Raw genomic sequence first — 25,096 nt, forward strand, 5'->3', positions numbered from 1 at the left:
GTTTTATATTTCATTCATACATTCTTTTTATTCTTATATTTCAGTTATTGCAGAGTTTTTATATTTTTGTCATTTATATGCTTTGATTTAATAAATATTTCCAATTTATTTTGTTTTTCAGTATATACATACTTAAGAGGGGATCAGCATTGCACCCATTGCCTCTGCCCATGATTTCTATGTGTTAAGTGAAAGTGACCTTTTTGGTTATAATTTATCTGTTTCTGTTTTTAACGTTGTTGTTTTTATATTGATGCATGATACTTTTAACTTGTAACTCTGAAATTGCTTGCAATGACGAAAGGGATATAAATATTTATAACAAATAAATAACAGTGTTAAATTGGCCTCTATGTGTGTATAGCTATGACCCTGTGTGAACAGGGTTCCCAATTTATTATCAGACTTTTGCACAATTAAGTACCGTACAGTGTACAGCAATTAGCTTGATGGTTATATAGCTTGCCTTGTAACATACTGAATATCTTGTGTGGCTGTTTGGAGTTTTTAAAGAAGGCATATTAGTGCCCGTAAATGAGCTATCCATAATTGTCCATGATTAAAAGCTGACCAAGGAATCTGGCAGAAATGGGTGGAAAAACAGCTGAAATAAGAATTTTGTGTGAAACAATAGTTTATGGTTGCCCTTCATTTATTTTATGAAAACAAGGTATTGTATAACTAAAGGCATACATAAGTTGCTTGTTTATGTAAATGTACTATATGGAAAACTCATATAATAAAAAGAACAAAGCATTGAGGATGCTGTCCCATAACATCTGAGGGGCCACATGTTCTCCACTTATAAAACTTAAAACATGTGAAGCTGGCCAGTTTTTAATTAACCAAAAGCCAACACTGGTTTAAGCAGCCCCAGGTAGGGCCAGCGCAAGAATCACGGGGTTAACCAGTGCCAGTAAAACAACACCATCTCAGTGAATGCTGCCGCCCTCATGTCCTGTTAAAGCTCAAAATTGAGCAGCCTGCTTCTTAAGAAAACTTATTGCAGGACCACTAGAAGACTGAGTTCCTTATCTTCTGCTAGCAATCGCCTGCAGTCCTTAAACCAAAAGCCCCACCTCCTTTCTGACAGAGGGAGAAGGGAGTCAGCAAGCTTAGAACACTTGATTTTAAAATACAAAGGTTTTTGAGGATATGCAATGCCACCCACCCACCCACCTATTACTCTGTTGAAGTCTGCTACAGGAGTTCTACTGTATTCTGGGGGCTGGCCAATTGTTTCTTTTCTTTCTGGAGCCGAACTCCTCCCCTTCTGCAGGCCCAGGCTTACTAGCTATATTGTAGCTATTCTCTGCAGCTTCTAGGAGCAGATTCAGACCTGCTGACTTGGTGTGGTGGGGCTGCAGACGGTTGCCTACCATGGAGTCCCAAGATGCAGCTGCTCAGTCTCTCCGGGCCCCCAAATGCTCACGCTGCCGGAACCACGGCTTTGTGGTACCCGTGAAGGGCCACGCAGGCCACTGCCGCTGGAAGCAGTGCCCATGTGAAAAATGTGCTCTCATTACTGAACGCCAGAAGATCATGGCTGCGCAGAAGGCCTTGAAGAGGCAGGGACCGGACTCCCCACTCAGGGAAATGTTGCCACCTGGTCAGCACAGTCCCAGCGATGAGCAGGTGGCAACCACAGGTAGCGGCAGAAAGTGCTCCAGGATGAATCTTTCAGAACCCCCCACCCAGGGGTCTGTTGTGCAGGAAGGAGCCAAGGTGACTTCTGCAGCAGTTAGCCACTCTATGAGGACAAGGACTGCCAGGACACCACCCAAACCCAGCTCTCCAACTTTCATAGACTTAGGTATGTGGCCCAGCAAAAAGCTCTGCTTCAAACAGGCTGATGTGTTCATAGCCATTATTTTAATGTATGTTTAATCTTTGTTGGAAGCTGCCCAGAGTGGCTGGGGAAGCCCAGCCAGATGGGCGGGGTACAAATAAATTATTAGTAGTAGTAGTATTAGTATTAGTATTAGTATTAGTATTAGTATTAGTATGCATATATGCACCAAATGTTCCACCTGCTCTGCCTCAATAATTTCTGTTGAGATTTGGTACTGGTGCTATTTTGGGATTTCTTCTTCCCTGAAAAGATAGCATGGATTGATTGATTGATTGATTGATTTTGCAGTTCCATATCCTGCTTGAGGACTTTGTAGCTGCAGGAATTTAGTCTTGGAGGCTGCTTGACCATGTTTCATTGTTGCAGAAAAGAAAGAAAACCACCCCACAAATATATGCAGCCGGTCTTTGTTTTAAGAGTGAAATGAGCTTGCAGCAGGACTTGCGCAGCACTGAATTGCCAATAGAGCAACAAGACTAACCCAGAGTCTGGACTTAAAATGAAGTTTGTTGTATTTTACAGACATCTCCTTTAGCAAAGGGAATATATCACAGCCAGTGCAAATAAACAGGGAAGTTACTGCCATTTGTTAGGACCGGATGTGTAAAATATAAAAGAGAAAAGCAAACCTGGGATTTGACTGTTGTCTTATGAAAAATTATTTTTGCAATGAAAGTGGTGCTCATATGTGGCTGCTTTTACAAATATCTAGAGCTGCAGTGAATTTTGGGAGGGAAAAATCAAGATCTAACTTTGCAAAAATAAATTTTATTTTACAATACTTAGATTTTTGGGGGCAGCATTCTCATTATTGAATTTAAGGGTTAAAGTAACAACATGGAGTTTAGAAAATGTTAAATCTAGCAAGTTGATAGCAATACTGCCTTAAATCAACAAGCTGTAAGTAAAACAAATTTATCAAAAACATATATGTTGCAAAATGTTGTATTTAAGCTCTGCAATTTTCCTCAGTTTTAAATTTTCAGAACATGTTGGTTCAGTTCTAAAAAATATGTGGTTAATATGACTTCAACATGCTCTTTAGCTGTTTAATTCTATTATCTCTATTTTGTGCTATCTTTAATTGTGGTTTGCCATCTACTGGTTTGTCAGTGTACTAAACACTATTAAAACAGCCTGTATGTTATTCTTTTATTTAGACTTAGCATTAAATCTGTGAGCTTGTTTTCAAATGCATCAGGTTGTGTTTTGTTTTGAAATACTGATAAATCTTCCAGCCACAAGTGCTGCAAATTCAGAGGCCCTGGTAGTCTTTAACTTTGCTTCAATACCACATGGTGTCTAGAATCTTTTAATCTGTGAGTAAGAAGGGTGTCTCTGGACATTCTCCAGCTCGGTGGGAGCCATTTATCCATGAGTACCTCTACATAGCTGTAAAAACATTTAGATAACCCAGCCACAGGCGTAACTAGGGTCCCTTGCGCCCTTGGCAAGGAGCTGTATTGGTGCACCCCCAGAAAAAATTCTGACTTTACCGTAATAGCCACATTAGAAATTGCTGCATTTTATTCTACCTAAGTACTTGAAGTGACCAGAGTTAGTGTGAGGATTGGAGGAAGGGTGAAAACATTTGCATGTCTTTGTTCTGTGGTGCAATAAGGTTGGGAAGCTAGTTCCACTTTTGATCTCTCCACGACAGTGGCGGTGTGCTGCCACACACTTTTTCTCCAGTGGTCTACCTTCAAATACCGCCTTGCCATTTCTCCTACAGCTCAGCTCCCCACTCTTGTCTAAATTCACAACTTTACACAGGTAGCTGGAGAAAGATTTCTGGGGTGATTATTGCTTCTCCCTGGGCCTGCGCCCCCAGCGAAGGCCTGTTTCACCAGCCCCTAAGTACACCTCTGAACCCAGCTATGTAGGTACAACCCGATCATGAGGTTCTTTCCCACAGACCTGGCAATTTGCCCCAGTGCAGTGAGAATTACGACCTTCTCCCCATGTTTTGGCAATTTAAGCATCCTCCTAGCTGCACAGAGCTGGTTCTGGATAATCATCTCCTACAATGTTGGGAGGACATCTAAAAAGGACCTACTCATGAATATTCAAATAGTGGAAGCACAGCATTTTCAAGATGCTAAAATACATGGAAATCTTACATATATTATTTATAACACTATTCCGTTCAACTATTCTATTTCTCTGTAGACCAGCCTCAAGAATGTGCTGTTGTGGGCCCAGAATCTGTGGAGAGGGAGCCTCCGAAAGTGTATCCCGGGTACTCTGGGATGTACCCTTACCATCCAATTTCTGTTGGATTCACTATCAACCAAACAGGCTACAGAGGCCCCTCACCTGCCTCTGTCTTGCCCCTGCAAGCAGGTTTCAGGCACTTTCCTAGCAGTCATGGGCCAGGAGGTGTTGCTTCTATGCCAGTAAGTGACGTTTTAGCCATAGTACTGCTTAATGCAAGCTCTGTTTGAATGCAGGAGCTCAGGTCTCGAAATATACTTGCAAAAAGAAAGAAAGAAAGAAAACCCTTTGCCTCTGGTTGCATCAGTCTTGAATTGTATGTAGACAAAACAAAAAAGGGGTAAATTTCAGGGTTATACAAAACTTGTCCCTTTAATTTTATTGAGTTTTCCACCTTTCCCACTCCTGGTCTTGAATATAGATATTATCTCTGCGAGTGTTTCAGATCGGCTACTAATAGGAGCTGTACAAACTGGATGCACATCGGAATGAGCTTCCAGACAGGCAGCTCCTAGTGCCATCCATTCATGGCTTTTCTGCTGTAAGTTACAATTGGAATTGACCTTCTACACTATTACTCTATGTATAGACCTGCTATGTTCCATCCTCATCACTGGATGTGAAACAGCTGATGTGGGTGGAAAAGGTCCAAATCATGTGAGCAGCTACTGGAAGAGAAGCATGCATTTGTTATACTGATAAAGCAGTCTATAAATTTTGTTAAATGAAAAAATAAAGACAGCCTTTGTAGCTGGTGCCATTTTAGCAGCTTGCTTAGTTTTGAATCAATATTTAACGCCAGTGTGTATTTTATGGCTATCTGCTTTTAATCAAAGGGGTATTATAGTGGTAATAAAAACTAAAAATCCTCCCTGATCACTGCCATTAACCACATTGCTAACATGGTGTTGACGACAAAGGGGTTTTTACTTCATAAAAAAGTAAAGCCAGAAAAGCATTTTAGTGCTAATTAAAATATCAATTAAAAAAAAGCAGAGTGATAAAATTGTTTCCACCACAAAGGTAACAGCATATATATGTTCTGATAGATCAATACCCACAGGAAAATAGTGCTGTTCTAAAAAGATATTTAAGTACTTCCAAGAGCATCCGCACCTGTGGAGATTGCGTTACTCTTCTGTTCTCCTGAAAAAGGTGCCTGGTAGGCATCAGGATGCCTCATGGAAACACTGATTAATCAATTGCATAATAAAGTCAGACGTTTCGGTGTATGTCTGTTCTTCTGAGAAAAGACAGTAGAACAGGAAAAATACAATGCAACAGCTGTGTAGCTGTCTTGTAAAGACTAGTGAACAAAGCATGACTATCCCACACAAAATGCCAGGTGTGAAGTACCTTAAATGTGATTTAACCACTACTTTCAACAGATATGTGCATCCAAGTTCAGGTGTTCTCCTTTGCTTTCAGTGGGGTACATATTTGGTTGTTCACTCAGAAATAATCCTCATTTTAATCCAGCTCCCAGTTGGCACAAAATATAGTGTATCCATACACTGATAATTGTTTCTTCAAAGTGAAAGTAAATCGGACAGAATTTGACAGAAGTTTTCAAGGTATCTACACTAGAGAAACCCACATCAGAAATTGAACCTGCTGGATAATTGAACTAATCATTCTCTTGGGGTTTTAGGGGCCTTTTCTCTTTTTTTTAGTACATATTGCAACTGGCTCCTGTTAGGGCACATGTACATGGAGAACTTTGCCCATGTTCACAGTTTTGCACTTGAATGGAAGCTCAGGACACTGTAAATGGAAATGGTATGGAAATGGAAATGTAAATGCAAAATGGGTTCCCAGTATGATGAAAACTGCCATAATTTCCCCAGTCAATCTGGAATAGTGTAGCTAGGTGCAAAAAAGGACAGGGCTCCTGTAATTTATCGGTAGCAGCTTGTAATGCAAGCTACAGCTGTAGAATTTCATTCTTCTGCACAACTATTAAAGCTGCAGGACCCTGAACGTAAGTTCATAAGGAAAGCCAAAGGCCCATCTACTCCAGCATACTGTTCTTTCAGTGGCCAACCAGATGGAAGCCTGCAAGCAGGTCCTGAGTGCCACAACACTTTTCCCACATTTGGTTCCTAGCAAATGGTATTCAGAGGCATCCTATATTTGACACACTGGAAGTAGAGCATAGCCACAATGACCTCTTTTGCTCCTGGTCAACCTACACATAAATCTTCGTAAACAGTTCAGAATTATATGATGATAAAACACATTTTGTCTTAGCCTTCTGCCCTTTTATGTATTCACTCTGAAACCAAATACCTTTGTCTCTTTGCCTTCATTCAGATGCAAGATGTAGGTGGAGATTTTTGTCCAGGTTATTACACTCCGTTGCCACCTTTTATACCTCAGGGATTTCTGCCAGGGATTCACTACATTCCGCCGCCTCTCCCACTGAATGTTGTGGCTGAAGCTACAAAGGAAACATCTGGTAAGCATTCAAAAGGTTCCGTTGGTTGCATAGCTGGTGTGTTGTGGCCGTCCACCCAGACAGGAAGGGGATAAATAACAACTAAGACAAGTGTACGGGCCACAACTTTCACATGACTACAGTGAGGTAAGCATGGCATTAGGTTAGGATCCGTTATCCTGAAAGACTCCTGATATGGATGCCAATATGCCATCCCCGCATGCCTGTTGGGGAATCCCATGGAGGTTGGCTAGTGTGAAAGGACGCTATGTGACTAGTATCCTGGTGGTAACCTGATATGAATAGTGACAGGAGTGGAGTGCCTGGGCCAGACCTGGTGGGAGGGTCCCAAAGATGACAATGATTATATATTTATTTATAGTCTCCCTTTCTCCTGACAGGGACTCAAGGAAGTTTTCGGATAAGAACAGCTAAAAGCATAGAAGAAACTATCATTAAAAAGCAATTAAACAGCAATAGAAAAAAAGACTTTGGCAATCCCACCTGCCACTGAACTCAATGCGTTTTGATTATATGCAATTTTGGCTTTATGCACTATCCCTGGAATGTAACTCCTGCATTAGTTGAGAGTCACCTGTACTCTGTACTGACTGGCAGCTGTTCTCCAGGGTTTCAGGCAGGAATATTTCCGTTACCAGGAGACACTAGGCAATGAACCTTTTGCCCGTGTGGGGTGTGTTTTACCACTGAGCTATAGCACTTCCCTCTTTAGCATGGTCCTTCTTAAAATATTTAGCTCCTGTTTGCTTTTCATCTTGAATTGTGGAAATATAAATTAATAGCTGCTTTCAGATTTGGTAAGGTCAAGGAAAAACCACACACAAAAAAACCCTTAAGTATTGTATTTACCTTTCTTGGTTTCATGCCTTTAGCCCAATGTAGGGGAAAATCAAGTATACTATGGGCAACCTTTGGTTGGCTCACAGCCGTGATACAGAAACATTTTCTACAGTTTCAAACAGAGTTAACTTTTCCCTTCAGAAGAACTACTTTTCCTGTTCTGCCACAAACATGGCTGATAGAAACATGCTGAAATAACTCATGAAATAGCTCTTATTTGTATGTTCATGCCTACCTGTTGTTGTTTTTTAAAATCCTATGTATGAAAAGCTAGCACATCAAAGAAAAGGCTAGACTTGAAACTCTTTCCCTATACACGTGCCTTGTTTTTGATGTAGAGAAGCACTCACAACTATGTGACCTAAATACATACTCTGAAGCACCACATACTGTTTTGTGTACATAATTAGGTTGCCTGAAAACTGAAAAATTGTTTGCTTCCTAGCAGCAGTTTGTCTCGAGCTGAGAAGGTATGTTTTGAAAAGCTGCTAACTTCAACGTGGGAACAAAGTTCATTTTGTAAAAGCACTATATGTGTATTCTCCTTTGCTTGCAAGATGCTTTTTTCTAATGGATCTCGCTGATAGTGCTGTCTGTCAGGCACACTTCTGCTAGTAGTGAAATGCTCCTTCAACCCTTGCTTTCACAAGTATCTTTATCTGGTTTAGTCCTATGTGGATTTAGTCATACGTATCTTTAGCCAAATAGATTTACCGTATAGAAAGTCAGATATCATTGACTGACAGTCATACTCATAGATGACCCAGACTAACAAATCCATTAATTTCAGTAATCTATTCAGGTTATGAGTCAGATACCACCCCAGATTTTAAAGGAACAGAGCCAACCTTTCCATTCTTTTCTCACATTCTATGGCATGAATGTGGGACGTGAAAATTATTTTTGGAGTTTTAAGTTCTGATGTTTAATTTTTGAGTAGCCACAAGAGGGCAAACTACTTGGAAATTAATCTCAAACTCTTTAGAGTTGTCAATTTGGGCGAGGGGGGGGGCGGTTGTTTGAAACTTTAAGGATTTTATAGCATCTTTGTAGACTACAAAAAGTAAGTTGTATATTTGCAGTAGTATTGGGGAGTTGATCTTATAAGCCACCATCTGCAGACTAGAAAGATACAAGCTATAATAACATGAGGTGATAAGCTTATTTGTATTTCAAATATTTGTATGATTCAAGATCAAAAATGGACATGAAATTAAAACAGAGAATTCCTTGGATTAATTGTAAAGAGCAGATTCATACAAAGAACCTGAAATCACTGGATTGTTCTTCTGCTTCTGTATTTCAGCTACACTTGCAGATAGCCAGGATTCTGGAGTGACATCTGAACGCAGCCTGTCATCTTCTCAGGAAGATGCCAGTGGAAAATGTTCCTCATATTCTGAGCACTAAACGCACCAAAAAGTCATGTTCAAATGTTGACTTCAAGTGGTGCCATTCTGAAAGTGATGTTTTGTTTTGCGTCACTGACTGGTCACGTCAGTATTTGGGTTGGTATTGTTCACAACATTTGGTCTATCAGGTGCTTATCCACACAGGAATTTCCGCTGCTTGGTGCCTTAATGCCAAAGTGGAAGTTTAGGAATCTTCATAGTCTGTTTCTGACATGCAGATGGGCAGGAAGTTAATGCAGGCTCAACTCAGGATTAATGTAAACTGTAGGAGATCAGATGTGCTCAAATACATGCGATCCCCAAATAAAGTTGTGTCTGGTCACACTTTCACACCACCTCTCAGCCTGTGGTTGTGAAAGTGGATATTCTAGCCATTTCTAGGCTTGCCAGCTTTTGTTATCTGCTTCTGCCTGAGCCTTTAACAAGAGTTTGCTATGTAGATATTAGCAGGCGATAATGATTATCTCCATTGCTTGAAAAGTTTCATTTGCTAATTCTTCCATTTCAGGCTGCTATTAAAACCCCAGAATTAGGCTAATTCTTTTTCTGACAAGTTGGCAGCCCTAACTTACGCTTGTGCTGCAGCTGTGTATTTCTTTCAAAGTTCAGGAGAGGAACTAGAGGGATGGCTCAGACGCTTTTTTATGCTTCAGTGGGTATTAGAGCTGATAGGAAAGGAGGAAGATTTATTTTTGTATCAGAATAAGGATGAAGAGCAGCATTCCGCTTTAATGTGTTCCGTTGTAAAAAGACCAGCTACAAATGTTAGTTTCACTTTCTTTGCTTAAATCTATTAAAACATTGATACTGATCTTAAGTTTTGAAATGTCACATTTTTGTTCTGAAACAGACTTCAAATGTTTAAAAGGCAGAGGGGACATTTAACAAGGATACTTTTATCTGAATACAATTACTGCTACAGTTGTTGAAGAATTAATGGAAAATTCAAACGTATACCTACTTGGCTTACCTAATGAGCAGCAATAGAAGGATTAATAAAAATTTCCTATTTCAAGTGACCGAACAACATCCAAAGGCATTTTAGTCAGGTTGCGTTTTGCCATATCACTGTATGGCTGAAATCACTTTCATATCACAAATGAGCCAGGATGGACAAATTATTGTGGCCTAGTGCACTAGGTCAAAATCCACCATGTAAGAAATTTTTGTGTGCAAACTCAACCAAAATGAGTGAGAGCTGTGCAAGACTACTTGTGTGAGCATGTGTTACAGCATGGGAGTATTATTTTCTAGTATTTTAGTTCTGAATCAAACACTGTATTTAAAAGGTGACCCTGAATTTGAAATTCATAACACTGAAGACAAACAGCAGTTGGATCAAGAGATCATGGATCATTGCTTTGCAATGATGTATGGAGTTCTGATTGTTTTTGTAGTGCTACAGATGTAAGCTTTTGAACTTTCTGGCTTTCAAGTCAATATTCTATACTGTAAATAACTATAGTGTATTTAAATATAAAATAATGTTTCTTTTTTGTTTGTTTGTGGATCCATGAGAGTGGACTTTTGTGAAGTACATAAGAAAGTATGAGAGAGAGAAGCCAATTGTCATAAGTATGGCAAACTATTTATTTACCTAGTCTTGTAGTTATTGGTGCTACAAGAGCCCCAAATTCTGAAATTTATTGTTCATTTCATCAGTTAGCTAGGAGATTGTAATTGTAGATTAAAATGTTAGTTTATCGTACCAATTAATAGGACTATAACCCTTTTAAATAAATCTTAGTCAATTAATCATGTTAGTTTTAATCATTTAAATGATTAAATATGTATACATCTGCATTTGAATGAGAGAGTATTGATGAAAAAAGTATACATAGTTTGAGCGTTCTAGACTCAAAACTGCACCTAGATGCTCAGATATCAGTGGTGGCTAGGACTGCTTTTTACCAACTTTGAATTACACACCAAAAGTCGTTTCTTGTTAATTTGAGATTGGATTACAGTACTGCAGTATGTTCTACCTGGAGCCGTCATTAAATAATGCCCAAAAGGTTCCATTAGTTCCACATGCAACTGCCAGCTGTATCACATTATGCCAATCCTTTACTAGCTGCACTGGTTACTGATTTGCTTCCAGCCATGATTCAAGGTGCTAGTTTTGACGTTTAAAATGCTAAATGACTAAGTCCCAAGACTGTGAACCACTGAAGAAAGTTCAGTAAAAACTCTCATTTCAGTGGCGTTTTTTCAGGACCATTTCCTAACTGTTTACAAAAATTATTTTTAAAAAATCTGCTGTTGCAGTCTCCCATTATTTTTTCTTACTGGCTGGGGGAGGAGTTGCATCTGTTTTTGTGCTTTTCTGCCGTAAACTGCCTTGAGTATCTTGCCAGAAAGGTAATGAAGAAACATAATAAACACATTGCCCTAGTCCTTGCTCACTGGTAGGCGTAATTTTGAATTAGCGTCCTCACTTACTGTGCCTCGCAAGACTGACAGTCCACGTTCTTCTCATAATGAATCTGGAGTGTGCATCCGATTCTTGGCAATAATTGATGTAGTACAGGACTCGAAAATGGGTCGGTACGTGTGTGTGTGTGTTGTGGGGTGGGCAGGACGGCAAAACAGAGCATTGTGTCCTGTAGCATTTTAGGGGTTAAGCCTGGAATAGATTTGATTGAGCGGCAAGTGGTGGGGAGAAGTGGAGAACTGACGTCAAAGATCAAGGCTGGGCCGGGCTGAGCCTTCATCAGAAAGGGGCTACTAATACGGCTGTAGAGGAGAGCCGACGGGAAGCAGCCGCAGACTCGGCCAGAGGGCGCTACAAGTTGCAAACGCGACGCGGCTTTGCTGTAGTCTAGCAAAGTGAAGCCCAACCTGTGCAGGTGCCTTCAAGCCCACCCAAAAAAAAAGTAGCTACAGCTTCAGAAGGCCTGAGACAGCGAGCAAAAGGTCCGTCATGTTGCCCTTGCCCTCCAGGCGGCAGCGAAAAGCTAAGTCTGCCCGCCCCGTCAACTCTTCAGAGCGCCCCGGCCATGAGGTCGAGGGCAGCTGCGGCGCTTTCAGCACCGGCTCGCGGCGCCTGCTGAGCCAGCGACTGCCCAAGTGCGCGCGCTGCAGGAACCACGGCGTGGTGTCCAGCCTCAAGGGCCACAAGCGGCTGTGCCGCTGGCGGGAGTGCGCGTGCGCCGCGTGCTTGCTGGTGCTCGAGAGGCAGCGCGTGACGGCCGCGCAGGTGGCGCTGAGGAGGCACCAAGACCAGGTGGCCGGCCAGGTGAGTGGGAGCGCGCGCCTTGCGCGGGAAAAAAAATCAGCAGGGGCGGGAAACACAACGCCGGCCGTAGAGGGCGGCCAGCAGGGCTCCTCCTCGGGCCTCTCTCTCCTTGCTGACGGCTCTGGAGTCCTTAAGAGGCCATAACACAATAATAATAATAATTATAATGGTGAGGATGATGGTGACAGTTAATAATAATTTTATTGTTTATACCCCGCCCATCTGGCTGGGTTTCCCCAGCCACTCTGGGCAGCTTCCAGCAAAATATAAAAATAATAATAATGTGAGACATTAAAAACTTACCTGAACAACTTGCTTCAGCACTGAGTTGTATTAATTTCGGTGGTGGAGCAGCAGAACGGTTAGTAATGGCTAAAGAAATCCTCTCAGGCGGCGGCGGCGGGTGGGGGAATGGCGGAAACGCCTCAGGGCATGGGATGTGGGGGCCCCTCAGAGGGCCACATTTGCCAGTATGGGCAACTCTGGCAAGTTGAATAGTTGCTGTTTAAACTAAGAACGTACTAGTCCCTGTACAGTATAAGCAGGATCCCCGCCCCAGAGGCAAACCCCCCACCTTGCCTTTATTCGTTGCAATGCAGGAGCATCTTCAGCTGTGAAGTTTTTTTCCTGTAGCAAAGCACAAAGCTTCAGCTGCTGAATTTGCTCCTGTAAGTTCAGCTGGCTTTAGTTTTAGCTTCATTGGTGTGTGCTTTGGGCAGTGGGATGTACTTTTTGCTTAGCTTCTGGGCCCATGCAAGCTTTATAGGGCAGTAAGCTTTTCCAGAACAAAAAAATAAAGCATCTGCATCAGGAAGACCTTTCTGGCGGTAAGTGGTGTTAGACATTGGAATGGACTCCTTGGGAAGGTGGTGGACTCCTCTCCTTTGGAGGTTTTTAGGCAGAGGTTGGAAGGTCAACTGTCATGGATGCTTTGGTTGCAATTCCTGCATTGCATGGGTTTGGACTAAATGACCCTTGAGGTCCCTTCCAACTCTACAGTTCTATGATTCTAAGTGACACAAGAACAAACGGGGAGGATGTGGAGCTGAGGAATAATGTAAGGAAAGTAACCTTAAAACTGCCCTCTCCTGAAGCACCTTTTCCTGAGAAAGTCACTGGAATCTGGTTCTGCGTTTCAGCTAAAAACAAGTCCCAGTCTTTAGTGAGCTTTGCCTCATGTAGATCAAAGCTGAGTAGCTTTAACTTTTAAATGGGATGGATTCAGTATAAATAGTTTAAGCTTCTTAAATTAATTTGGGTGCTAGTGGAGCTGTCTGGGCCTGGCACCGTAATTGGTTTACTGCTATTGAAGACAAGTTCCCTTTCTTTGAGTTCATGTTATATGTTATATGTATTTAAAACAGCAATAATAAACCCCTAATGCAAACTATATAATTGTAATGCATCCTGGGGGAAAGTTGTCTTTTAATCATAATGCAGCTTTTCTTATTTGCTTCCAAATAGCTTGAATGTTTTCAGTATTATTTTAGCAGGCAAGCATGGACATCGTTAGTAAGCAAAAATAGCTATGGTGTTGATGAATGTCCTCTTCTTTTTGTCGTTGCATAGGTTAAGAAAGCCATGAGGAGCAGTGAATATTCAGTTTCTGGCCACAGATTAAACTTCCATTGCAAGACCAAGCAGACTGCCAGGTTGTTTGCTAGACACTCACCGGAAGGTATGTGCCTGCATGTAGGAAATACACTTGAAACAAACCTAGTAGGTTCTTCCCTTTTAATGTATTCCATTATAAAATGTGGTATTGATATAGGACAATAAGTTGTTATAGCTGTGAAATGAATGTTTATTTTATATTCCTGACACATTCCATAAATAAGCATCTACTTATGAAGACCTCTTTAGGCATGACTCTCCAAACCCTTAAAAAACATCAAAAGATTGTGTGACAATGGCATTTCTAGTCAAGGACTCTGGTTGACATTACATTTCATGAGTGAATACTGGATGCCTTCCAGAGAAGCTAAGTACAGTGGTGCCTCGCAAGACGAAAAGAATCCGTTCCGCGAGTCTCTTCGTCTAGCGGTTTTTTCGTCTTGCGAAGCAAGCCCATTGACGGCTTAGCGGATTAGCACTATTAGCGGCTTAGCGGCGCTTAGCGGCTTTTAGCGGCTTATCAGCTTAGCGGATAAGCAGATAAGTGGCTTAGCGGCTTAGAAAAAGGGGGGGGAAAGGAAAAAAAAGTCGGAAAAACTCGCAAGACATTTCGTCTTGTGAAGCAAGCCCATAGGGAAATTCGTTTTGCGAAGCGCCTCCAAAATGGAAAACCCTTTCGTCTAGCGGGTTTTTCGTCTTGCGAGGCATTTGTCTTGCGGGGCACCACTGTATACCTAAGTGCCATTGATTTGAGTATGAACTGAGTGTTCTTGATTTTCTTGGTGGCAGCTGTATTTAAGCACAAAGGCTGCTTCAGATGTCTTAATTACATGAGATATTACCTACACATTAAATACACTGGTGTAGTTAGCTGTTAGCTGTTGTATGTGCCAAGCATATGGGTGCACTTTCACTATGCTACACTTTGAACTATACAACGTGTACAAACAGTTAATGACTGGCACATGCAACTATTACCTGTGATGTGACAACTTACACACAGGTTTCTTAGTAATACCGTTTTTACCATGTGAAATGCTTTCTGTAAAGGAAATGCATAATGTTTGAAAGCACCTAATGCCAGGCTTTGCACAATAACTGTCCTTTTCCTTTGGATTTTGTTGTAGCAAATAGTCCATCCTCCCAGGAAACAGAACATTGCCTTTCTAGCCTCAGTGAGAGAATGAGGAAAAGAAGGGCATTTGCAGACAAGGAGTTGGAATCAATAATGCTGGAAAGGGAACTTCGACAAAGAACCTTTGACGGATTTGCTGCCCATCAGAGAAGACAGCTGCTGAGCAGAGAGCATTTACCAGCCCTTGAGGAAAACGTATTCCAAAGTGGACATGATTACCTTAATTACTTGACATGCATTAACTCTGGTATGTTGAATATTTGTTTTCCTTTGCTGCATTCAAACACCAAGGTTCTAGACTATGGACCTTGCATTTATAAAATCACAGACACTTCTCCTTTGAATGTAGCTTTTATCACAGCAAGCCAAACTGAAGGTGGCACTTCACAGAAACATACCTCTGAGGAGAACATGAATAAATACCTAAATGTGTACAGAGAAAATAATTGTGACTGGAAGGAGCAAGCTCTGTCCAGTGTCTTTTCCAGAGATCTTCTCTTACTTGAGAATAACTGGAGCCCCAAAATAATAAAACTCCAAGAAAATAAAGAATTAAGAGACGTGGGAGCCAGATACTGTATTTTGTGCAATCATCATGCAAAACAAGAAAATCACAATGTTAATGATACAGGTCTTGAAGTCAAGGAGGATGTGAGGCATTTGTCTCAAGAGTGTTGCTCAGAAATAAACAAGCGGATACTGTCTTTTTCAGTAGAATCTTTATTAAAAGTTTAAATCTATTAAGTAGCTTGGATGGCCAGTATTCTTATGAAATATTAATAAGGAAGTCTCTCTACTAAATAAATATTCATATTGTATGTATAACTATAACTCTTCTGCAAGTAGTTAACATCATTGACTCCTGTTCCATTTCTGATGTAGGGGGAAAACGTTCTACTTTGTTGTGATACATTGGAACTAGATCAGTGTGTTCTGGTAAGAGTGAGGATTTGCATCTTTATTTTCATCAATGTTTATGTTTGTAAATGTGTTCAATTGGGCTTTTTTATTCATCTTGTTTTGCTTATAAGTAAAACATTATTTGCCTGTATGAAGCTGCAAAATATTACCAGGCATATGGCTTCCAGTATATTATAAAATACAGTGTAACTATTTGCAGAGGAAAAACCAGGTGAAAAAATATTACAACATAGCATGATGTCATAAAATGGCATAACATAACTTTTTGTTTTGATCAAATTACTGGAAGTAACTGTGATACAAATCACCAATTTTTGTGCCTAAAGTCCCTGAAAGTCCCTGCAACTGCAGCTTCTTTCAAACAGGATCTGAAAATCTAGTTGAATATTCTTTGCTGAAGCAGGGTAATAGGTAACCAGCATTGCCATTTGATTAGCCATATCATTCGGATTATGATATGCTCCAAGCAGAGAGGCTACCACTGCTATAAAAAAAACCACATGTACCCAAACTGACAAAAAATAATAATCTGGGACGAGGAGGGGTCACCACCACCACTGTCATGGAGAAGAGGGTCAGCAGAAACAGAAGGGAAAATTAAAGAACTGAGGTGTGTGCAGTGTGATCTGTCCTGTACCTTTTAAGGGTGGCCATGCCCACTGTTGTTTCTGGTCAAGAAGGTTTTACAGATTTTGTACCATTTTGAAAACCTACAGAATCTGTTTATCAGAAGTGGTGGTAGAATAAGTGCACATTCTATGAGCAGCTGCCCTTCTTTCAAGTTTATTCAATTCTGAGGATGCAATCCCAAGCACACTTACTAGGGAGTTGGATTCATGAGCAAAATGGAGAATACAGCCAAGCAGACATGCAAAGATAGGATTTGTGCTGTGAAAATCCTCTCATCCACCTCCACACAAAATAGTATGTGTATGGAATTGAACTTTACTGCTTTTCGCTGGAAATATATTGGACACTACTACTAAGGGCACAAGCCTAGACAGTGTGTCTGGAAGTCCTGGGCTGCCTTGTTGTTGTCGTTTAGTCGTTTAGTCGTGTCCGACTCTTCGTGACCCCATGGACCAGAGCACGCCAGGCACTTGTGTCTTCTACTGCCTCCCGCAGTCTGCTCAAACTCATGCTGGTAGCCTCAAAGTATTGGAGCCTCAGCTTCACGATCTGTCCTTCCAGTGAGCACTCAGGGCTGATTTCCTTCAGAATGGATACGTTTGATCTTCTTGCAGTCCATGGGACTCTCAAGAGTCTCCTCCAGCACCATAATTCAAAAGCATCAATTCTTCGGCAATCAGCCTTCTTTATGGTCCAGCTTTCACTTCCATCCTTGTCCATGGAGTTTTCTTGGCAGGGATACTGGAGTGGCTTGCCGGTTCCTCCTCCAGGTGGATCACGTTTGGTCAAAACTCTCCACTATGACCTGTTCATCTTGGGTGCCCTCCTTGGCATAGTTCATAGCTTCTTGAGTTATTCAAGCCCCTTCGCCACGGCAAGGCAGTGATCCATGAAGGGGCCTGGGCTGCCTAGGCGACAGGAATTCCGTACTACTTTGATGATAGATTCTTGGCACCCTTATTACAAATAATGAAATAGTGCGATACACTTCAATTCTACTATCTAAAACAATTGGCAAGAAAAATTAAAGTTCTCAAGATATGCATTACAGTTCTCAAGATACGCATTACCTTTTTCTACAAAATACTAATATTGCTGGAGCCAATATTTCATTCTATACACAAAAGAAATTAAAGCACTAGTTGCCAGTTAATTTAAATACTAAAGAAACACATATTTCAAGCTTGGGGGGGGGGGGCAGTTTAACATCTCTAGGTCTTGCTTTTAGTCCCAAATAATATGCCCCAAATAATAATTTGCCTTAATGAAGCAATTGTATGTTCTTTTCTTTTAGCAACAATTTCCTTTAAAGATAGTATATTGGTTCATTTATAGCATATAGATTTTCCCAGCTCTTGGTCTCCATTGAGCTCTTGCCTGAAGGAGAGCTTTGTAAATCATAGAAACACTCATAGCAACTGAAATGGTTAAAGTTATTTCCCTACATATTGAGTCATATCACAGAGTTAATTTGCCCAACAAGAATTCATGCAGCTAGCTTATATAAACACAGGTTTTGTTTTTAGAAGATTGGGTTGCTTCATTTGTGAAAAGGTCCAAATGCTCTCAGCTACCAAGACAAGTTATTCTCTGCACATTGCAGTCAGGCTTTTTACAGGAAATGACCAAAGTCTGCTCTTTCCACTTTCCTTTGCTTCCTGCAGGCTTCATGATATGCCTCTTATGGGCTGCCCTCTGCTAGTGAAGAAACAGTAGGGAATGACTGAGATGATTGGCTTATTTTTGTTGCTTCTTGCTCCTTCATAACCTGAAGCTAAGTAAAGCCTCAATAAGGAAGGGCTTTTAATTGACCCAAGCATTATTTTGATGGAGGGCTATCCCACAGTAGTCCATAAAGATTTTATTCTTTAAAAATTGCTCTCATTCAGTGATTTGGGTCTTCCAGTAACTTGGGTCAGCACACATTGGAAAATTTTCTGATACAAGTAAGGAACAAGAGAGTGTAGACACTTAGGTACAACTTGTGTCACTTGAGGTGTGAGTTGCTTCCATGGAATGGCATCCTTTTTATAAGTTTAAGGTGATGCACCACATGCAACTCTACTTGGAATATTAATAGTTTGACTTCACTTATCTATGCTCTGGACTGGTAACATTCAGGTTAGATTACCTGTGTGTTGCTGGTTCTCTGATTGGGAATTTGATACACAGTTTGTTCTGGATAGGTTCGTTCTCCTCTTGAAAGAGTGAGCTCATGTTCTTGGGGCTCTCCTTGATCCAGTGCTGTCCTTGATGGTCCTGGTGGCAAGGAGTTCCAATTACTAGTTTGTCAGTGATGGCCTTTCCTGGTTAGGTAGCCTAGCCATAGCAACGCATGTTATGGTAACTTCCCAGCTGAATTATTGTAAAGTGCTTTTTGGGCTGCGTATGGTTTAAAAACCGTAGCTGATGTAATTCTGAGGATGTTGAGAAGTACTGGCGGTTGGAACCACATAACAACATTTGTCCTGCAGAACCTGCAGCACTCAATACAATGTGTTAATGTTGATGTATAAAAAATGATCAGACCTAAATACCTCTTTCTATACAAGTCTGCCTGTAGAGTGATGCGAGAACAGGCCATCTCTGTGGTGGCCCCTTCTCTTTGGAATGCTTTCCCTGTTGAAGATTACCTGGTGCTGACACTGTTAGCTTTTTAGTGCTAGTTAAGGAGGCACCTCTTTGCCTAGGCTTATTGAAGAGATTGAAGCAATATAGTCAGTTTTTGAGCTGGGCTATTGTGAAATGTTTTGGAATTTTTATCTAACATTTTGTCAATGCGTTATGATAGTGGTTGGCTTGTTAGTGTTGGCCTGCTGTGGTTTATGTAGTTATATGTTGTAACCTGCTTTGGGATCATTTACAATGAAGATCAGGCTTAGGAATTGAATAATAAATGAATGGATGTGTGGTATATTGGACTGCATTTGAAGACAGATTGGAAAACCTCCGTTGGTTTAGAATATAGTTAAAATGACTGGGCATTACAGTTGCACTGGCTCAGTGTCTATGAGTCAAATTCAAAGTGATGGTACATACCCCAGCCCTAAGATGTGAAGGGATTTAAAAGGAGCTGAAGATTTACCTATAAACAAATGAACTAGACTTCATGTTTTCAGCTCTTCTGTAGGTGTCTTTTTAGAGATGCCCCATCCCTTTTCAGAGATGCCCCTCCCCTGTAATTTGCATTATTGTGGTACCTAATGAAGACCCCTTCCCCCAAAACTCTCTAGAATTTAAAATTTATTATCTCTGCTGCTGGTTTTTATCCAGTTTTTGCTATTGCAAGTTTTAGCTTTTGTATTTGAATATATTATTGTGTGAGTCACATATTTTTGAAGGGCAGGGTAGTAGTCCAGTAAATAATTAAAGCCACTCTAGCTTCTCATACTTTATCACACTGCCTGTGTCTTTATGCTTTGCTTCACAACCCCATGGGTTAGAAACTTGATCTTGTAATGTAAACAATAAAACCTGACTTTCTCTGAATTTTACATAAGCCACTAGATTTTGTGTTGTGCTGTATAAATACAGCTTGCTTGACCACCTGATATAAAATGTGCATTTGAGAAATATCCTATTGGTGCGTTGTAACTTACCCAGCAGCAGTTAATTACTCAGAGGCAAACGCTTTAGCTAGTGTGTACTCTCCCAAGTCTTGCTGTTTTGATTTGAACAATGAAATGGCCAAAGGGCCAACAGTGTTTCTTTTGTTAGGATAATATCAGCTTCACATGTCAATATTTCTCTTCCCCCATGCTCTCCATCTTGAGTTTATTTTTTTAAACACTTTGGCTTCTTTTAAGGAGGTTTGGGTTCCAGAGCAAACCAGCAAGCATCCATTCAACCAGCTTCAAGTTGCATGCTGGGTTGATTGCATTTGTTATGTCTAGTAGCAGATAGAATTTTCTCAAAATATTTAGCCTGTAAGGGATCTCTGCTGGTCGTCTGTTTTTATTGCAAGCATGCAATTAATCACCCTAATTGTTCAATTACTCAGAAGCCCAAGATATTATAACAAAACAAAACAAAAAATAGGTGGCACTCCAAATATCTTGAAAGTTTAAAGGTTCATATTGGTAAGGTAAAACCAAACATTTTCTCCCATGAAGACAAGACTGAGAAACTGCCCTAATTTTGCAGTAGTATTTGTTACAGTGCCTTGAACTTTTACTGTCACATTACAGTTTGAGATACAATGCCCTATTGTTTTTATAATAATGATAGGGCATTGTATCTCAAACTGTAATGTAGGAGTAGGAGTAGGAGTAATAGTAATAGTTAAACTCTGATATGGGGAATTTCTGGATATTGTTAGATTTCACCTTGGCCGCAGTCAGCATGGATTGGCTAATTGTCAGAGGTGATTTGAGTTGTAGTCCAACAACATCTGAAAGGCCATAGATTCCCCATTCCAGGTCTACATAGTGACTCATTTTTACCACTATTCTCTGTTACCCAACTCCATCTTTGCAGAGCTGTATGCCCCTGTTTTTGATGCTATGTCAGAATAGATGTGAAAGCAAACACACATTTCTGCACCTGGCAAAAGAGACATGGACATGCCAACATGGTCGGGGAGGGGGGAACCTTGGTGGCCCATCTGGTCAGATTGTTAATCTGTCTCCACCAGAGGCATACCTAGGCTCCCTTGCGCCCTTGGCAAGGAGCTGTATTGACACACACACCCCATCCTTTGCACCCTTGGCACGGAGAGTGGGCAGATAGGCTCCTAGCCACTCTGAGCCAGAGTGGAGGGGCATGATTTTTGTGCCCCCCCTGGCCTGTGCCCTTGGTCCCCAACCTAACCACTCCTTTGGTACACCCTTGATCCCACTCCCACAAGCTAGCTTTTACAGTAACTTTTGAACTACTGAAGGAAAAAGCGAGTTGTAATTCAGTAGGTGAAAGCGTCCAGCAACACATCAGAATCAAAATAGCCTTGAAAAATCAACAAGTGTTTCCTTAATCTTTGCCCCTCTGATGGATTTCCACCATCCTCAGCAATTAATTAACTAACGGTGCAATCCAATACATGACTGCTCAGTAAGCCCCATTGATTCATTGGAAATTACTCCCAGGTAAGTATGCATAGGACTGCAGCCTAAATATTTAATGAACCTATTTAAAGCTTGAAACCCTAGTTACAACTTCCCAACCACTTTTCCAGAAGTCATGCCAGAGCACTTTTGAGTATGTACTTTTATATTGCAGTACTCTGACTGCACACTTCAAGCTGTTAACTGGGGAATGACAGAACAAACTTCCTTAATCTCCCATTACTTTCCCTTAAAATAATAATACAAATAATGTTTTAATGTACAGGGCTGCTAAAAAGTGATAAAATTTCAGTGAAGGGTACCAGTGATTTAGGTGATCCATGTAGACTCAACATCTAATAGCACAGGGGTCAGCAAACTGTCCCTCAGACCTTGGTGGGGGGGCCGGACTATTTTTTTTGGGGGGGGGGAGAATGAACAAATTCCTATTCCCCACAAATAACCCAGAGATGCATTTTAAATAAAAGGACACATTTTACTCATGTAAAAACATGCTGATTCCTAGACCGTCTGCAGGCCAGATTTAGAAGGCAATTGGGCCAGATCCAGCCCCCGGGCCTTAGCTTGCCTACCCATGTAATAGCATTTGCTTTTTTTCTTACTATCTGGATATTGAAGAAATAACAGAGTCCCATTAGCTTTATTGGACTGCATGTAGCTAGCCAGAAAACAGAGGGGAAATAAATATATTTAAAAGCAATATAGAATGAGATTCACTATACTGGTGCACAAGGATACAGTTTTTAAGTTGGTTCGCAAAAATCCAATTGGCTTTGTAGTGTCATCTCTAAACAGAAGCAGTTTAAATGATTTTAATAGGTATAATTCATTATACATATATATTTCCTAGTAACCGTTAGGACCAGATGAAATGTCTGGATAATCTCAAGCCTTGAGAGTGAAAGAGGTCAGGGATGTTCACTTGGGGCTGCCTGCCTGGACAATTAACAACAAATGTAGATAATTAGAGGTTTGTTCCAGCCAACTTAAGCATGTTTTGAAGCCCACTGATTTTAAATGGAAATGGATTAAGCACAGCAGGGTAGTGCAGTTGTTAATATGATATGCTGTGAACCAGTTTGAATCTTAGCGGGCAGGGCAATCCTAAACATGGGAATCGGGCTTAATATATGCTGGCTGAATTTAAGTCGCCATAAAGTATTCCAGATCCTGACTCCATTCAGAAGCTTCAGGAAGGCAGAAATGATGGCTGAACTGGCACCAACCCAGCAGAATAGAAAAATCTGCTGAAATACAGAACGCCACTGTCACCATGGAAACTGCTGCCACCTGCTGACACACAGGTGGATAGGATCCAAGCCCTCCTAACTGTGCAGACTGTGAGGCCGCTTAGAGAGAATCCATGGGAAGCAGTGCAGAAACACAGAGCACATTCTGCATGCAGCCTCTAATGAGTACATGCCACACACCCTGACTGCACCCACCACACACTCCTCCAGTTGCACAACCACACTAACAGCACAACCAGGTAAGCAGATGTGAAGATCACTAGTACACTCCATGGCCCCAAAAGCATCCCAAACAGACACAGGCTGTGCCGCCCCCTCTCCAGATCATACAGCATCTATGTGGAAATGCAAAAATACAAGTTTATTGAAAGCACCTCACAAAGTACTGTTGCATGCCACCCTAATCTCTGAGCGATGTGAGATTTCAGGGGTCCCAGGCATACTTACCATGGCTCTGACCCTCTCTCTAGCTTGCTGCCTTTTACAGACTCCAACCTTCATCTCACATCACAGCCAACTGCATTCCTGAACCCTACTCTGCTTTGTCTCCAAACTTAGAGCTGTGAGGAGGGACCCTTCCCGTTTTCTGCCTGGCACAGAGTCCCTTCTCTCTGGCTTTCCTAATGGCCCATTACTTTCCCTTTGTCTTTTGTTAATGGCTGATCTCCCAGGCGATTTCCTGAACAAGGGAAGCTGGCTTGGCACTGTATTTTAATGCTTTTCTAAATCCAGTGTCTGGAAGTCAATTTTAACACTCGAAACATTGATTAAATGCTAACACCTATCAGACCCTGGGATTTAAGGGAATCTGGCACCCATAAACCCTGGCTCCCAAGACTCTGTAACAATACATGCTGCTGAAAGCACAACAGAGGCCACGAGCATCCAGAAGACCTATGTAAAACCTGCCCTAAGCACCCCAGAACAAGTCCTCAAGGGTAAGGGTAAGGCAGGCACCTCCTCTACCACCACCACCACCTCCTCTTCTGCCCTGGCAGTGGCAGCAGCACAAGGGCAGGCAGCTGCTGCCCCCTCCCAATGGGAAATACGTTCTGTTCTTGAGTCTTATTTTATTGTAGAGCAGGGTATAAATCCCATATCTGAAAAATAAATCTCTTAGGTGACCTGAATAAGGGTCTTGAAAGTAAAGCAAGCAAACAAACACTGTCTGCAACAGTATGGAGATAATTTTAAAAAATGGCCATGGGTATAAAAATGTGTGTAGTTGGGACTTGCACTGCAGAAGTTCCTGGTCCAGCTTTTAGGGTGATATTAAATGTTAATCCTACTTAGGGTAGATTAACTGAAGTGAATGGATGTGGCTCATTTAGGTTCGTTAATTTCAATGGGCCTACTCCGAGTTAGAAGCCAGTTCAGTACAACCCTTAGGCTTGATTCCAAATCAAGATCTTCCCTATCTACTTTTCTTTGTACAACTCTGAATATCTTTTCCCCCATCTCAGTGCTACTGTCGCCCCTGTTTATAAAAGTTTAATCAAAGAACAATGTACGTTAAAAATAAAGTATGTAATATTTGCCTAGTTTTATAGGTACTGTTGCCTGTCCTATCACAAACATGGTGTCAGAAAGTGTCTGTAACTTCTGTTTTTTATCGGTATAGTATCTCTGTTAACGTATTCTTGCTGGACAAAACACTGCATCTCCACTCTCAAATTCACATTTAAGAAATACTTGAACTGGAGCTCCCTCTCGTGACAAAAGTAAGACTTACAGTTCTTCCAGTATTTGATACTGTGATGAAAGGCAGCTTGCTGTGCTACCATTTATGTTCCAAGGTGGAGTATTCTTTTCAGTTTCTCATTCATCATGTACAATTGCAAACTGGCTTGACTTTATTCACCAGTCGAGTTTAAAAGCAAACCCTAAATTGGGTCCTCTGGATTTGCCTGTACTGGGAGGACTGAGTCTTTTTTCCATCTCCTCCAATACTGCTAATCTTTGTACTGCTGGTCTGTTTGTCTCCTGTTATTTCCCGAACACTCTTTTATATTGTGTGATTCTATAATGTTATAAACTATAGCGTTCCATGAGCACTTGTGTGAGAGAAGCTGTTCTGGAGAATGACAAGGGATAGATTAGCTACCACTTTATTAAATTGAGAAGAGTTGCATAGTTTCAATAAAGTTCCTGGCTACAAACACTTTTTTAATTTTTCATAACATTTACGGAAGCAAATTTTAAAGCCATCTTAGATGTCACAAAGGCTACAATGCTGGATATAAATTGGAATGAATAAATACATCATTTCCTTTTCCTTCCTTCCTTTCTGTCTTTCTTTTCTTCTTGTAAAAATACAATCTACACAATGTGCAGTCTACAAAATTAAGTAACTTACCCTTTGAAAATAAAGGTTAAATGTGGTAGCCTCCATTTTTGCAGATGTCTTACAATAAGTGTTTTTAGTACAGTGAGATAAATCAGTTTTTACAATTGGCATGGGGATTCACTTTG

The 25,096-nt window shown here is 41.0% G+C and overlaps 2 protein-coding genes across 14 annotated transcripts in view; both read left to right on the plus strand.

Moving 5' to 3' along the window:
• DMRTB1 (DMRT like family B with proline rich C-terminal 1) overlaps positions 1 to 9,438 on the plus strand; it is a 28,658-nt gene extending 19,220 nt beyond the window's left edge. For both annotated transcript variants that reach the window (XM_081866766.1, XM_081866767.1), the window contains exons 2-5: positions 122 to 1,813; positions 4,022 to 4,248; positions 6,380 to 6,524; positions 8,671 to 9,438. In XM_081866766.1, coding sequence (XP_081722892.1) covers positions 1,381 to 1,813; positions 4,022 to 4,248; positions 6,380 to 6,524; positions 8,671 to 8,774 — 909 coding nt within the window. In that variant the 5' untranslated portion in view covers positions 122 to 1,380 and the 3' untranslated portion in view covers positions 8,775 to 9,438. The remainder of the gene's footprint in view (positions 1 to 121; positions 1,814 to 4,021; positions 4,249 to 6,379; positions 6,525 to 8,670) is intronic.
• A 2,076-nt stretch (positions 9,439 to 11,514) lies between these two features.
• The window catches only part of LOC309344499 (doublesex- and mab-3-related transcription factor 2-like), a 75,588-nt gene continuing 62,006 nt past the window's right edge, over positions 11,515 to 25,096 (plus strand). For 10 of the 12 annotated variants that reach the window (XR_014157752.1, XM_081866918.1, XM_081866922.1 and 7 more), the window contains exons 1-4: positions 11,515 to 12,014; positions 13,584 to 13,692; positions 14,756 to 15,010; positions 15,646 to 15,699. Coding sequence is in view for 11 of the 12 variants with exons in the window: in XM_081866918.1 (XP_081723044.1) it covers positions 11,700 to 12,014; positions 13,584 to 13,692; positions 14,756 to 15,010; positions 15,646 to 15,671 (705 nt within the window). In the remaining variant the exon portion in view is untranslated. The other 2 variants (XM_081866926.1, XM_081866917.1) reach the window with 2 other exon arrangements.

This window comes from Podarcis erhardii, assembly GCF_964252035.2.
Source record: "Podarcis erhardii genome assembly, chromosome: 6".
Classification (NCBI taxonomy): Eukaryota; Metazoa; Chordata; class Lepidosauria; order Squamata; family Lacertidae; genus Podarcis; species Podarcis erhardii.